Source organism: Netta rufina, assembly GCF_964035555.1.
Source record: "Netta rufina genome assembly, chromosome: 3".
In the NCBI taxonomy this organism is placed as follows: domain Eukaryota; kingdom Metazoa; phylum Chordata; class Aves; order Anseriformes; family Anatidae; genus Netta; species Netta rufina.
The window spans coordinates 114,235,043-114,249,845 of NC_140125.1; the positions used below are offsets into that span (position 1 = coordinate 114,235,043).

A 14,803-nucleotide genomic window follows, 5' to 3' on the forward strand; every position below is an offset into this window, starting at 1 on the left:
ACTAAGTCCTACTTGGGATCTGTATCCTTGTGAAAGTATAAAGCACTGTTGATGGTAAATGGTCCGTATCAGGCAGTAAGTAGGAACAGGGCTTAGTGGTTAACACGTGGCATGAACCTTGAGGTCCACACTTGTTTCTTTTTCTAAGGCAGACTTTTCCTGTAATGCAGCTCTGTGATGCACAAGTAATTTAATCTTTTTATGCTTCAGTTCTCCATTTTTGGAGAAATAGAGGAAGTTTTATGTATAAGAGGTAATCCTAAAACGTAATCCAAATCTTTGTGACAGAGTTTGACCATCTTCATTGTTTCCAGTGGTCTTGAAACAGGCCCTGAATCAAGCAAATGCCTTAACTAGTATTTTTTCTGTTACTTGTGTGACAGCAGTTTGTTGGTTCCATATTACCATTTGCTAGAGTCAGTCTCACTTTTTATATTTTCATGCGTTTCTGCCAGTGCATATACTCACTTCTATATAAAATTCCCTATGAAGAAGGTTTCTTTGACCTAAGTCTAATTTCAGTTGCACAGTGCAGATCAGGATGTACCTATCTGTAGCCAGTGGTCTGCGTGTAAGGGTTGAATAGCTACTATTCCATTCCCACTCTTCAGCAGCGGTAAAATCACAAGCTAAAGGCATGATTTCACATACCCTTTGAATTAGCATACCCTGGCACCAGCACAGGCAGTCCAGGAAGGTGACTGAGCCATGCATCCCCCTGTCCCAGGTGCTATTCTCTGCCTCTCTGCTGCCTCATCTCTTTTGTTGGCACAGGCCTTTGTAAGTCTTCTCAGACACCTGAGCTAGGAAACTGCCTGGGGAGAGCTGGGCTGATTCTCTAAGTGGCTGTGCCATTTTGTAGCTGATTAAAGTGTTTTTGAAGCTGCTCATTAGGTAACTTCTAGTGTATTTTTTAACAAGACACAGAACATTATCCTTTCTTCCTTTTTAGCTTCTAGTGGACAATGGATTGCTGTAGGAAATCACTGTGCTATTACAGCTCTGTGAATTGTGGAGAGTAGATTGAAGAGTTGTAGTGCAAGCTGAATTTCATTGCACAGCAGATTCCTTTTCTGAATCTGCTTTATGTCATAATCACCGACTTCCACTTTCAAATCTCCTAATTGGCTTCCAAGGAAAAAATAGATGATTTTGATTTATTTTCTTTCTAACCACGTGCTTTTCTGTGCTTGTTGAGGTAGCAGGGAGATAAATGAAGAAGCTTCACAATGAGTTGCATATCAAGCAGTTTTTTTTACTTAAAAAAAAAAAAAAAATCAGAAAAATAGCCTGAACTAGCCAGTGTTTTTTTTAACGGAAGTAACATTTTTTCATTAAACTAGCTACTAACACTGGGAAACAATGCAGAAGCTTTTAGACAAACAAACATGTTTTAGATCTGTTTCTTTTTTGTATCTGAAGAAGGGGAACTGTGACTGGAATCCTGTCTTCTTTTTTTTCCCCCCAGCTGTATGGGTTGTTTTAATTAAAGATATTACCTTTACTGATAAATCTGTTGTTTGTTATATCCTTTTAACATTCTTACAGCTTTCACACTATCCTAAAATACGCTTTTGCAAACTAATTTATTCATATGTTAAAAACAAGTTTGGATATTTGCTTATTTCTTTTGTTTTCCTCATTTCACTTCCTTATTTACATTCAGGCATTTATTTATTTTGGTAAGCTTTTCCTATTTATTTACTTTTTTTTTTTTTTTTTTTTACTTTTTTCCCTTCTCCCTCTGTGTTGTCTTCTCAGTTTTTTTTAAGTGAATAGTATCCCATGGTTGAGAATGGTCTGGATCATGGTGTCCAACTGTTTTCCATGGGCAAGGTTCTGTTCACTCCTTATTCCCTCCTACCCTTTTTCCCAAAGAGCCCTCTGCCAAGGGTAGAGGTGTGAATGAACAGCTCTGGCAACCTACCTCACTCCCTACTATCCTGTTTAATGAAGACCACAATTTTTTGCCATGCACATGACCCGGCATCAATTTGGTTGCCTTATGTGAGCACGCATGGCCTTCAAGCACCTGGGGGAGCTGCTTTGCATCGCATGACAGCGCGTTTGCCTTTTGTTCTCATGGTGCACAACAGAATCTGCACCCAACCAGATAATCAACAGGAGATGTTGAATCTTGAATCTCAGTTGTATGAGTGATGGACATTCAGTTATAAGTTGAGTAAGGGCTATGAACCTAAAGTACCTCCAACAACCTTAGTCTTAAAAAAAAAGAAAAATATTTAGAAGAGGTTAAATCTTGATGTTTCCTCTTAGAGCGTTCAGGAGTGTGATCCTGACCCCTTTCATCACAAAGACTGATTCTTAGTTGCTCAAGAGCACACCCTGTTTAAAGGCAGAGCTTGTGAATTACTGAGATTACTTTGCTGATTATTAAAGAAGCAAAGTGGAAGAAATTATTATTTTGCATCTAAGCTCTCCTGAAATTGTTTCTGTATAGAACTTCCATGTGAAACACACAGCTTAGGAAGAGTGTATCTTCCCTACTGCAAATCAAGAATAGGCATTGATACGGTTTGTATGTGGGCTAACAAGTTTTGTGTAAGGTCAGAGAATCTTATTTGGCCCACCATTAATATCTTTAATAGTTTGGGTGAATAAAGTTCAAATTACACTTAACTAAGACCTGTCAAAGAAAACATTTAATTCAGTTGCTTCGAGAAAATTAACAAATGAATAGACATGAAATATAAAATTCATAGTGAAGCTCCCTCCTCTCCTTTTTTTTTTTTTTTTTTTTTTTTTTTTTTAAGTTTAGCCCTTCTGTCTTGGCTGAAATTACGCCTCATTTAAGTGAATTCAGGTATCTACACTTCTGCAATCTATACAAGCCATAACTAGTAGTACAAATGTACTCTGTGACTAAGTTTATAATTCTGTATCCAAAATATCTTTATCCCAAATAAAGGAGTACAGGACTATTCTTTATTTTACCACATCCCTTTCTGAAATATAAGTATCTTAATAAAAGTTGTCAACTTGGAGATTGTCTAAATGAACACTTGAATATCATCAGTTGAACCACTTAAGTGGTGCATCTGCCTACCTTTGCATCTACACTAAGTGGCTTTATATTTGGCAGTACATTCTTGTAATTGCATGCCTATTTGCCACTTCATTTCTAGATTTATAATCCTGTCATTTGCAACATCTAACTGATCATTCAGAATTCAATTTTCCTATCAAGTAATCATTGTGTCACAAAGCTGTATCACCAGCACTTATTTTATCTTTCATAACACAGTAAAAAAAAAAATAACAGAACGCTAAAGCAAAATAAAATTTTAAAGCTTTATTCAAGAGTTGCAGTAATCAAAGTTAGAAGCAATAAATATGATTTGATTGTGTGGGAGGTATCCTTGGAGGGTTTGTTCATCTGGCTAATAGAAAGCAAAGATTTCTGAATTTGTTGAGCATTTCGTTAGCTAACTGGGAAAACAACCATGCAAGCTACCATATTCTCAAAATATCAGTGTGAAAGAATGTTTTCTAAAATTAATTAAAGCCTAAAGTAAGATTTTAATACTGTTATGTATAAATGCAGCAAGTGTAGTAGTTATGTGTGCATCAGCACTGAATCCTTTTCCACCCAGAATGAAGATAGAGGTTGGAGTCTGTGTAGCTAGATTGACTGGATCTGAAAAAAAACATATCAGAATCGTTCTATGGATGCTGCATGTTTTTGACAGATGACTGTGTGTGTCTACAGCTAGTCTCAACATAAGCAAATTTTTGAAATGTTCTGGTTGCCAACACAGTAGCCCTTTTGTTCACAGCTTCTTTTTTCCCCCCAAGAAATATATACCCATGTGTCCTGGATTTATCCTTAAGTAGGTGTTGTTTATAAATGAATTGCAGAAGTGAACATTTTTCAGAGGGGTAGAAGACAGACAGTTGGCTCCGTTTAGATGGGCATTTCTTCATTTGCAGATGACTCACCAGAAAGAGACTGAATTTTTCATAACGACTTGTCATTCTCCTGTCATGATTTCAAATATATCTTTTTTTCTCTTCAAAGGCAAAAGTTTATATGATTGCAGCAGGGGTTATAGGAGGTGTGTATCTTCTGGGAATTACCATTCTTTTTTTTGGAGTAAAGGAAAAAGATGGTAAGATACATCTAAATATGCTTAAATTTATTAATAATGATTTCATGGTCGTCTCTGGAAAATATTGTTATTTTATGTATTCTATTCCTCTTAGATCCTTATGCCTTGAATTCAGACAGAGCGATTCCTTTTTGCAAGGGGCTCAGGCTCACCATGAAGCATGGTCCATATCTGAAGCTTACAGCTTCGTTTCTTCTCATCTCAACAGCAGTTCAGGTAACTTCAGACTCTGTGGCTGTGTGTTGGCCTCTTTCCAGTCCCAGCATGGAAGAGTCTGAGGCAGCTCCAATGCATATAACCTTTGGCTTGTGACTGGAGGTGGTGATCAAGGGGGTGGTGCCTTCCTCTACAAATCAGTAGGGAACCAGAACCTTTTTTGGTGCCTGGGGTCCTGTGCAGCTGGAGATAGTTCATTCAAGTGAGAAGGAAATCCAAAGACCTGACCATTTAAAGATGTTTCTTTTTTTTTTTTCCTTTCCTTTCCTTTTTTTTTTTTTTTTTTTTTTTTCATAAAAGGTAAGGAACTAGTCCCGGTGACCCAGATTGGGCTATTATATGCTATCCATCTACAGTCTCCTGTGGTGTTAGTTGCTTAGAGAATGTTTTTGCTCTTCTCTCTGTTCTTCTCTATAGTGTGTGCTGCTTTAAACCACGGCCCCTTTCCTTTGCATAGGTGACTGTTCTCAGACAGTGGCTGCACCAGTTCTGATGGAGTATTCTGTGATGGAAGGCATTAGGTCAGAGTGAGAAGATGTTCAGAGGCAGGTGGTCTTAGCTATTACAGAGCTGGACAGAGCTAATTTTCAAATCAGGACCTGCAGTTGTATGTGGCTCTCACAAAATGATATGTCCTCCCATAAAGAGAAGCTATAGAAAGAACTTAGAGCCACTCAGTAAGCAATCTTATTTCCCATAGGTCGAGGTATTTTAAAGCTTGACTTGTGAGTTATGTTCAACTAAAACATACATGGCTTTGATGTGGCTCTGTTGCTACATACATATCAATTGAGTTGCCTTTATTTTGAAAATATCCATGTTTTTGTCAACAGTCTCTTAGTCACATGAGCCACTGGTCACAGTGAATATTAGGACAGAGGACAAGATCTGGGCATGTGAGAGACCAGTGCTGTATTCACCAGTAGTCGTGGTGAATTAGAAAATTTCTTGGAAAGACTGCTTGAAAAACCTGGTTGCCAAAGAAGCACTGAAGTTCCCATTGGTGTGGATGTTTAAGAAATTAGTCTCCAACTATGTTTCGCTAGCATGGAGTGTGATTTTTTTTGTCTTTTTCTCCTTTTCCTTCTTTTGGTGATCACCAAATATCTTCAATTCAACAGCTGGAGCAGAGCAACTTTGTCCTGTTCTGTACTCATGCAGCCAATCTTCGCAATCACTTCCAGTATTTGGTGGTGACCATCTTGGTGAGTTGTACTTCTCTCCTGTATTTTTATTTGCTAGCTCAATCTCATTGGTTTTAGCTCAAAATAACAGAAGGCAAGAAGAGTTTTGTGTCTAGATAGAGCTGTTAAAGTGCTATACCATTGTTTGTATTGTGTGTTTGGAATAAAGTTGACACTTCCTACTGTAATTTTTAAGCTTTTAATTCATTCCTTGTTGATTTTATCTGTGAGTCACTTTCTGCTCGTATAGAAAACAAAAGATGCAGACAGGAATGAGGTCTGGAATTTTAGCTCCTCTTTCCCCTTCCCCAGTCTGATAAGCAGAGAATTAAACAACCTTTGAGCATTCATACGCATGAGCATTCTGGGCCAGGTAGCTCTCAAGGATAAATACTTAAACTATCTAAAGACAATACATGAAGATTCTTCTCTAGAGCAATTGACAGTGTGATAAAAAGATTTCTTTACAGAACCCTTTTTCTTGACATGCAGAGGTAGAATTCTGCTCTGTTTAGGTGATATCTATAACTCGGTTACACACTGCTGCTGTAGTGTATGGTTTACTTTACAAGTAGGATTAGTAGAAAACTGCAGTCTTCATCCTTCTGACCAAAGTCTTTTTAGCGCAAGTCAACAGTTTATTGTTGCATAGTTACTGGGATGTCTTTCTACTGCATATTTTGAATGTTCTATGGAATCTACGTCTACCACATAGAACATTGCAACAGCCATTTTCAGGGAAGGTGTTGCATGATTTCTGACCAATGTGGTACAGAGATTTTGTGGAACCACTTTAGGGCAATTTCATTTCCACTTCTTGGTTCCAGCCTTTCCATCTTTTTTGATAGGATATCAAAACTGGTAGGATTTGATATCAGAATTTGATAGGATCCATTCTTTTTTGATATCCTTTTGATGATTCTTTTTGATTCTTCCTTTCCCACATTATAAGACAGACCTTTTCCAGTAATAAAACCAAAATGCTGGAGAGAAATAGCTAATTGTTGGGTATCTTAAGGCTCTGCAAGTAATGGACACCAAGGAGAGGAAGCAAAGTCAGTGAAAAGTGTAATATAGCTGTAACAGTGAGTTGACATTTGAATTTAAATCAGTTGTAAGACTGTTGTTAGTAGAAATATTTTAGTGCATTAGTACTATGTTGCCTGTAGTTGTTAATCGCTATCAGGTGAGTATTATAACATACATGTATGGTATGGTAATGTTGATTATAAGTGACTATCTCCCTTAGAGGTTGTTCCTGAGAATAAACATGTAGGATGGGATATGTACTTTAAGTATACCTTAAGATAAGTGTATCTATCTTGTGCTTCAGTTTTCTTCCTGTACGGTGGGGTAGGGCTTAATAAAATTATCATGTCTCAGTTTCAGAGCACGAGGCAAAAGGCATTGGCACAAAGTTTGACTATTTGCAATAAGCTTGGACTCTAATGACTGTATAGCTTTAACTGATGTGGCTTACAACACGAAAAGGAAAGCTTAAGTTATTGTCTGCTGATATTTGATTATGGAAAAGCCTCTCATGGATAGTTTTCATTTGTAACATCATAATGAATCAAACAAATCCCTTGGAGAGGGATGAGGAGAAACAGTAATCTGCATGTTCATTTGCCTTTCAGACCCTCATGCACTAGACAGAAAGATATCTGTGAACTCTACAGCCTGTGTACGAAGACAGTGATAGTAAGCACAACACAGATTTGCTTTTTTGTTAATTGTAGGTATCAGCAGCTGCGAGCATTCCCTTCTGGCAGAAGTTTCTGCAGCGATTTGGCAAGAAGTGTGCAGCATGTGGGATTTCGGTAAGCAAATCCTTAGAGAAAAGAAATCTGCTTGTGCTCACTTACTGTGACAATTGGAGCCACTTCAAGAACTATTTCTAGTGCTTATAACCTCAAGCTACAAGAAACTCACTGAGTTTTAGAGTTTGTTTTAAAATTGTTACACCAAATTTCAGACGGATTCCAAGCTTTCAAGAGAAACTTTTGAGAAATAGGTCAATGCTGAAGGGATATCTCAGCCTTTTTTTGCTGTTGCTAAGAATTTGCCCAAGGTTTGCATTACACTGCTCTCAGAAGTGAGCCTGAATGATGTTTTATAAATTCAGATCTATGTTGTCTCAGGTTGACAAGGTATCTGTTTTACAAGACTAGTTTTGTCTTTATGTATGATGCTAAGCTGACTGCATTTTTAATGCAGTCACAGAGGAGGAAACAGGAGTCTGTTCCACATCCTACTCTAGAAACCTAAGGAGAGAGGGGTGCCCACGTCCCTTGGATGGAGAGGGACAGTTATTACTGAAGTAAAAGAAATTGCCTGACCTGCCTGGGAAAAAAAAGCCTACTTTAACTTTGACACAGCTCTACAAAGCCAGCTCAGGGAGTCTGCCCTTGCCTCTGATGGATTATTTTAAGTCCCTCACTTAGTGCAGACAGCAGCAATTTTCTGTCATCATCCTCAGTGAATCATTGTATAGGCCTGTTTCTCCCCATTTTCCCCTGTTTACCTTCAATTACTTGTGAAAGAGGAAAGAAGGAAATTGTCTGCCTTGTGTACAACAAAGCATGGGGACTTGGAAAATCCAGGCTGAAGTTATATGTCAAAGTCTGAACAAAGCTGAAAAGTTTAGATCTGGAGACAATTGTTAAATATAATTGAATAGTTATCATTCTTTGCAATTACAATCTGTGTGTTGGAATGACTTCCAAAGAATCAGAAGTAACTTTAAAACCCATATTCCAAATAAGCTGAACTGTTATGTGTTTTAAAGCAGACATCTGGAATCTAAGTCCCATCGTCATTTCTTTTTACCACTGGAGAAAAGAGAACTGCCAAAAGCAGCATAGGACCATTGAGTGGACCAGGAAATGCAGATTTCCTCCTTAGGAAATCTCTGCCTATTTGGCTATGCTTTCTACAACCAGCTTGGCTCTGTAAATTCAGTTTAACATGACTGGAGAGCCTGTCAGCACCTCTGTAAACATAGTTTAACTTAATTTTACAGTTGAGTTCCTTGACTGCATTATGGTCTAAGCAGGAGTTGGACTGAAAAAAAGCCACCTCTCTATTTCACCTTATAGACATTTCCCAAGGGACTGTGAATGCTTCCCATGTGCTCACTGTCTGACTTTGTGTCTGGCAATGCATCACAGGGGCTTCCCATACTACCAGCTTGTGTGATCTGTACAACTAACCTCTTCTCTCTCACTGTGAAACAAACCACATCATCCAAGGCTGTGATGTTTGTCACTCAGGTGTGTTCATCTGGAAGGGAAGAAGGCAGGAGAAAAACAAGTTTTTCTCTAAAATTCTGCTCAGCTTTCAGGGTGAAGAGGTAATGTGAAATGAAGTTTTCTGGAGAAAAATGAATAAATAGAACTGCTCTGGATTCACTTTCCTGTAAAAGCATTTCTATGTTGAGGAAACCTCACTGTGTAGAGAGCAGGGTAGGTCGATAGGTTACAAGAATCCTGGCTTCCTTCCACTGGTATTTCTCCCTTTCAGTTAATTCCCCCCAAGAGATGATCAATCAGCTACGTGCTAAGTATCTACACTGACTGGAAGTTCAAAGCCTAGATGCCCTGGAAGTATAGGGCCATACCCTAGCAGGATCCTTCCCATGGGCAGGTTGATGCACAGGCTAGAAATTATGCCCTGCAGTTTACTTGCTTCTGCTTCCATAGGCTTTGTTACACTTAGATTCACAGAATCACAGAACTCTAGGGGCTGGAAGGGACCTTGAAAGATCATCGGGTCCAACCCCCCTGCAAAAGCAGGTTCCTCAAAGCAGGCTGCCCAGGTAGACGTCCAGATAGGCCTTGAATATCTCCAGAGAAGGAAACTCTGAATAGATTGTCTGCTCAGTCCTGATGGGGCAAACACTGAACTTAAAATCAGTAAGTCTCTCAGTGACTGGAGGTGGAATTGTCATTAGAAATTGTAAATGTGGTGACTATTGATTTGTGGTTTGGGCAACATGTCTGAAAAATGGAACCTCTCTCTCTCGTGTTTGAGTATTAGAGATTCTTGGAGATTCTAAAGATTCTTGGAAACAGCATGGGTGCGTCAGCTGGCTTCCTTTGGTCAACTAGATGGGTAACTTTGTCATAAAAGGAAATTAATTTAATTAAGCAGGACCTTCCCGTTGTGGACCTCTGTTGGCAGTGACAATGGTGGCATTGCCTTTCAGGTGTTTTGCAGTAACTCCCAGAAAAATCTTCTTCATAATTTTACCATGCACTGAAATGAGACTGACAGGCCTGTAATTACCAGGGCCTTCTTTTCTTGCCTTTCTCGAAAACTGGGACAATATTTGCCAGCTTCCAGTCACCTGGGACCTCTCCAGATTCCCAAGACAGTTGAAAAATAAATGAGCCCGATTTTATTCCTTTCTCCCTTCAAATCCAGTTTAAAGCTCTTTCAATCAGCCCTGCTAAGTCTTGAGCAAAAATCCTTTTCCCCTTTTGAGAGAAGTGTATCCCATCAGGCACCAGCAGGCCTGGTGTTGTCTAGACCAACCCCATGGTCAAATAAAAAATAAAAAAAAAAAGAGCCAAAATTCTGCTAGTGACATCAGCCTTGGAGCCAGATAAGCTGGATCTCTCCATTTCTTACAATATCACTCCCTGCAGCTGGCAGGATACAGGAAAACATTACCTGTGCTCCTGATCCTTTAAATAGTAGTCCCAAAGCCCTGAAGCCTCTTTTGATTGCCCTTGGGCTTCTCATTTGCAACTTCATCACTGCCTAGATGAAAAAGTAATAATGGATAATAATCTGAGGTCCATACCAGGCTAGGAAGTTTTCTTCTAACATCTTTAACCAGGGCCTCAGGGAGGCAGCAAAGTTCCTTAAGAAGGGGGTCTCACTGGCATTTTGGGCCCTCTGTACCCATGTGGGTTTAGGAAAATTTAGTAAAAATTAAAAAAAATATATATCCCAAATTTCCCCAATCTGTTCATCTCACGACCCGTACCCCACTGTCTGATTGCCATCTCTCAGCACTGCTCAGCAGGGAGGTGTGCCCTTGTGTAGATCCTGGCTGTGCACCCCGTTTGCCACTTTCCTATCTCCCTTTCTGCTCACATTCTGGCTGCACGTTTTCCTAAATCTGCCCTTCATAATGAGCTGCTGCACAGCTCAGCAACACCTTTCCCATCCCAGAAGGTTCCTCTTCCATAAACATGAATGGAAGAAAAAGGGATGACAACTGTGGGCTATTGTTTATGACTCTCAGTGCAGCAGCCCCGTGACAAGGGAGCAGGGTGCCAATAGCAGAGCTTTTTTTTCGCTTTACAAGCAGGAAGGAGTGAGACTCGTTAGCTGTTTATTGCAGCAGGAACACTGCCCCCATGATTGCACTACCATTGCCGGAGTGAAACTCTGGGGCATTGCAACCTAGTCTTGTGGGTCGTGCTTGTCTTCCAGTAGAAAATTACAATTACCGTGATTATTATTATCGATCTCGAATTTTGTTTAAGTGCTTTGGTTTCTGAGTGGGGGCCCCATGTGGAGCGTAAGCCTGTCATAAAACTGCTCACAGGCAACATAAAAACTTGTATTGCTGGAGTGCTCTCTTGTGGTGAAATAATGATTTTGCCACAACACCGGGCTAATGCAAGGATTATCTGTCTGTGCTGGGAACTCGCAGTCAGGAAAGGTTATTTTCTGCCTCCTTAGGTTAGGAGAAAATGCTTTAGATGGGAAATGCATTTAAAACATAAACATAATGGATTAGACTCCAGGACTCCCAGAATCACTTATCATACCGAACTGTAAATAGCAGTGCTTAGGGGAATCACTTGCCGTGAAAGCTCTTCTCATACCCTCAGCTCCCCAGCTGCGACTATAGAGGATTGAAACACTTAATGTTAAACTAATCCCCCATCATTAAAAAGCCCTGTAGATAAGCCTCTGGTCCTGGATCCTACGTGTGCCGTGCCCATGGTTCACAGGCGTGGGAGATGGAGCATGTGATGGATATGGGACAGCTGGGCTGTGTGCATTCAATCAGCATTTGAAGTAGTGGATTTTCAAGCCTGTAAGCCCGTTGCCTCAAGTGGAAGTGGAAGAAATCTGGGGGTTTTAAGTACCGCCAGAAAACACATCCTGAGCAGCCCAAATTAGTTTAGTTTCAAGGGGAGTCTCAGTGACTTTTGCAACGTCCTGAGTGTGTCTGGCTGTGTGGAGTGAAGCAAACCACGCCGCCTTCCTGGCTTTAGCTCCTGCCAAGTACCCAGACTGCTTCAAAGTAGTCATTGGATATGAAGGCATAAGCAAACTCTTTTCATTCAAGGCTTAATTTGATCTCTGAAACAGGTTATTTGCAGGTTAAATTGACCACTGAACCTCCGTCCTTCCCCTTGAAACACAGTGTGGTGACATAAGTTGTAACTGGCATTTGGTCATCTCTATTACTAAATAGTCAGGAAAATGCCAGCACAAACAGATTAGCAACCTCCCAGGAAGTATCTGGGCACAGTTTGGGAAATAGATCATTCAAGGGGCTTTTCACAAAAATCATTTCTATGGTGTCATGGTTTTGGCTGGGACAGAATTAATTTGGATTTGTGATGAAAATAGTGGTGATGACGCACCGGTGTTGCAAAGCTGTGCTCACACACAGCCAAGGACCTTTCAGCTCCTCGTGCTGCCCTGCCAGCGAGGGACTGGGTTTGCACCAGGAGCTGGGAGGGAACACAGCCATGACAGCTGGCCCAGGCTGCCCAAAGGGATGTCCCACATCGCGTGGTGTCATGCTCAGCAATAAAAGCAGGAAAGAAGGAGGAAGGGAGATTTTTGGAGCGATGGTGTTTGTCCTCCCAAGAAAATGTTACACGTGGTGAGCCCTGCTCTCCTGGAAGTGGCTGAGCACCTGCCTGCCGATGGGAAGTAGCCAGTGAATTCCTGGTTTTGTTTTGCTTTGCTTGCACACGTGGCTTTTGCTTTACCTAGGGAATGCTTTTATCTCAGCCTATCAGTTGTCACAGTTACCTTTCTGATTCTCTCCCCCATCCCACCTGGGCAGAGTGAGTGAGCAGCTGCATGGGGCTTAGCTGCCTGCTGGGGCTAAACCACAACATATGGGCACCCTTTTTTCAGTGATTAGGAGAATTTAGCGTTTTGAATGTGGCCAGGGTCTGCCAGTTGGCTTCATGACTGATAAATAGGCTTTTGGGACTGTTTAATTTACTGGTGCAGCTATAACCCTAATAATGCTAGCAGAGAAGGCAGTAACATTGCTACTCCTGATTTTCTCTGATTCTCATGGGCAGGGAAATCCAGGTTGGCTCAGAGCTCTTTAGAAATGTCATTTCACCAAACTACTCAAGCATTAGGCTTTGGTGCATGTGAACCATTATTTCACTGCACAATCTTACACTTTTAAAGGAACAGTTCATATATCACTAAATATATGATATATATTTATTATATATATAAATATATACATATAAATAAATATATGATATATATTTAGTGCTTACTGTAAGTAAGTTATGTGTACTTTTTTTCTTCTTCCTCAGTGGATGATTCCTTTTGCAGTCATGCTAGTGACCATTCCAAACCTGATCCTGGCATACTTCGTGGCCTTTGTCTCTGGTCTGAGCATTGCAGCATCTCTGCTGTTGCCATGGTAGGAGAATTTTGCATTTGAGGTGGGGAAGGGGTATATGTCTATATGTAAGTGGGTACTGCATGTAATTTGCCTCTCAAAGAGAGAGAATTTCATAGAATCATTGATGGAATCATAGAATGGTTTGAGTTGGAAGGGACCTTAAAAATCATCTATTTCCAACCTGCTGCCATGGGCAGGAACATCTCCCACTGGATCCGGGCCTCATCTAACCTGGCCTTGAACACTTTCAGGAACGGGGCATCCACAGCTTCCCTGGGCAACCTGTGCCAGTGCCTCACCACCCTCTGAGTGGAGACCTCGATGCAGTGGGGGCTTCACGAGGGCAGAGTAGAGGGGGACAAAAGGTTAGAGGGTAGCAGAGAAAATATAAGTCAAGCTTTGAAACCCTTTTGAGCAGTCCTGTGTTACGGATTAAATACCACAAGAGTATGGGTAAAAGAAACAGAGACTTCAATGTGGCTCTTGAGGACTGAAAATATGTGGGAAGAAATTGCTCAAGATTGAGCAGGATGGGAAATGTCCTTTCCAGAGGGGATAATTATTGTTCAGGTCAAATTGACCCAAAGGCACGACTGTTGCTGAGAGCTGTTTTGTATTACTCATTTGGACAATTCCCTGAAAACGCTGAAACTCCAAGAGATCACAGAAACAGAGTGTGAGATAAGCTGTCAGACTATACACACATTTCTGCACAGGGGGGCAGAAGCTTTTTTTCCAACAGTAAATCATGACATATATTGGAGAACAAAAATGTCGACTCACAGTTGCCATTTGTACAGCTTTCATTCAGATTCCCATCACCAAACACAGTCTCTTTGAAGTACAGAGAGAATAGGCCCGTTGGTTTCAGAAAATTTTATTAGCTTGTCAAGAGTTATTTCAGAATAAAACTATTCAGAGATTGATTCCCTTGAAATGGTAAGGTGTTGGGTTTTTCTTTGATATCACAACTTCTGCTGGAATGACAGTCAATCTAAGAAATTCTATCACCTCCCAGAAAGCGTTTGATAATTTTTCTACTGTTTGTCTACATGCTAATACGTGGCCGTGCATTTCTTACAAAGATTTTTGCCCTCCTGTCCAGCAGTAGGACTTTTTGAAGTGTATTCTCTTGTCTTCATCACTTATTACATCAATCAGATCTTAGAAAGTGGAGAGGGAAGGTTCTTTCAGTAAGTTTGAGCTTTGAGAAGAGACGGCGGCTTGAGTTTTGATCTTATCTTGCTCATCTCTAGGTCAATGCTGCCTGATGTTGTCGATAACTTCCGCCTGCAGAATCCTCATGGAAAAGGACAAGAAACCATTTTCTACTCTTCTTATGTTTTCTTTACCAAGATGTCAGCAGGAATTGGCGTAGGAATTTCTGCTGCCAGCCTGGAGTAAGTAACCCTGTGCTTCCATTTAGTGGATCTGCTCTGAAAGTGTTCTGCCTTTATCCTGTAGAGTTAATTGCCTTTTTGCCCTGAGCCTGAAAGTGCCAGCAGCTCCAGTTGGCTGCCCACTAAAGACTGGATTGTTATCATTGAGACCAGAGCACTGAGCATTAAGCCACCTACCCTAGCATGTTTCAGTTCAGAAAAAAAACTGACTCCTCTTTAGATGTTACTTTTTCCAAATTA

The 14,803-nt window shown here is 40.5% G+C and overlaps 1 protein-coding gene across 1 annotated transcript in view; it reads left to right on the plus strand.

Moving 5' to 3' along the window:
* Positions 1-14,803, plus strand: part of MFSD2B (MFSD2 lysolipid transporter B, sphingolipid) — a 36,489-nt gene that overhangs the window by 18,050 nt on the left and 3,636 nt on the right. Inside the window, exons 7-12 of the mRNA XM_084283771.1 lie at positions 4,040-4,130; positions 4,225-4,346; positions 5,468-5,551; positions 7,270-7,350; positions 13,072-13,181; positions 14,420-14,563. Coding sequence (XP_084139897.1) covers positions 4,040-4,130; positions 4,225-4,346; positions 5,468-5,551; positions 7,270-7,350; positions 13,072-13,181; positions 14,420-14,563 — 632 coding nt within the window. The remainder of the gene's footprint in view (positions 1-4,039; positions 4,131-4,224; positions 4,347-5,467; positions 5,552-7,269; positions 7,351-13,071; positions 13,182-14,419; positions 14,564-14,803) is intronic.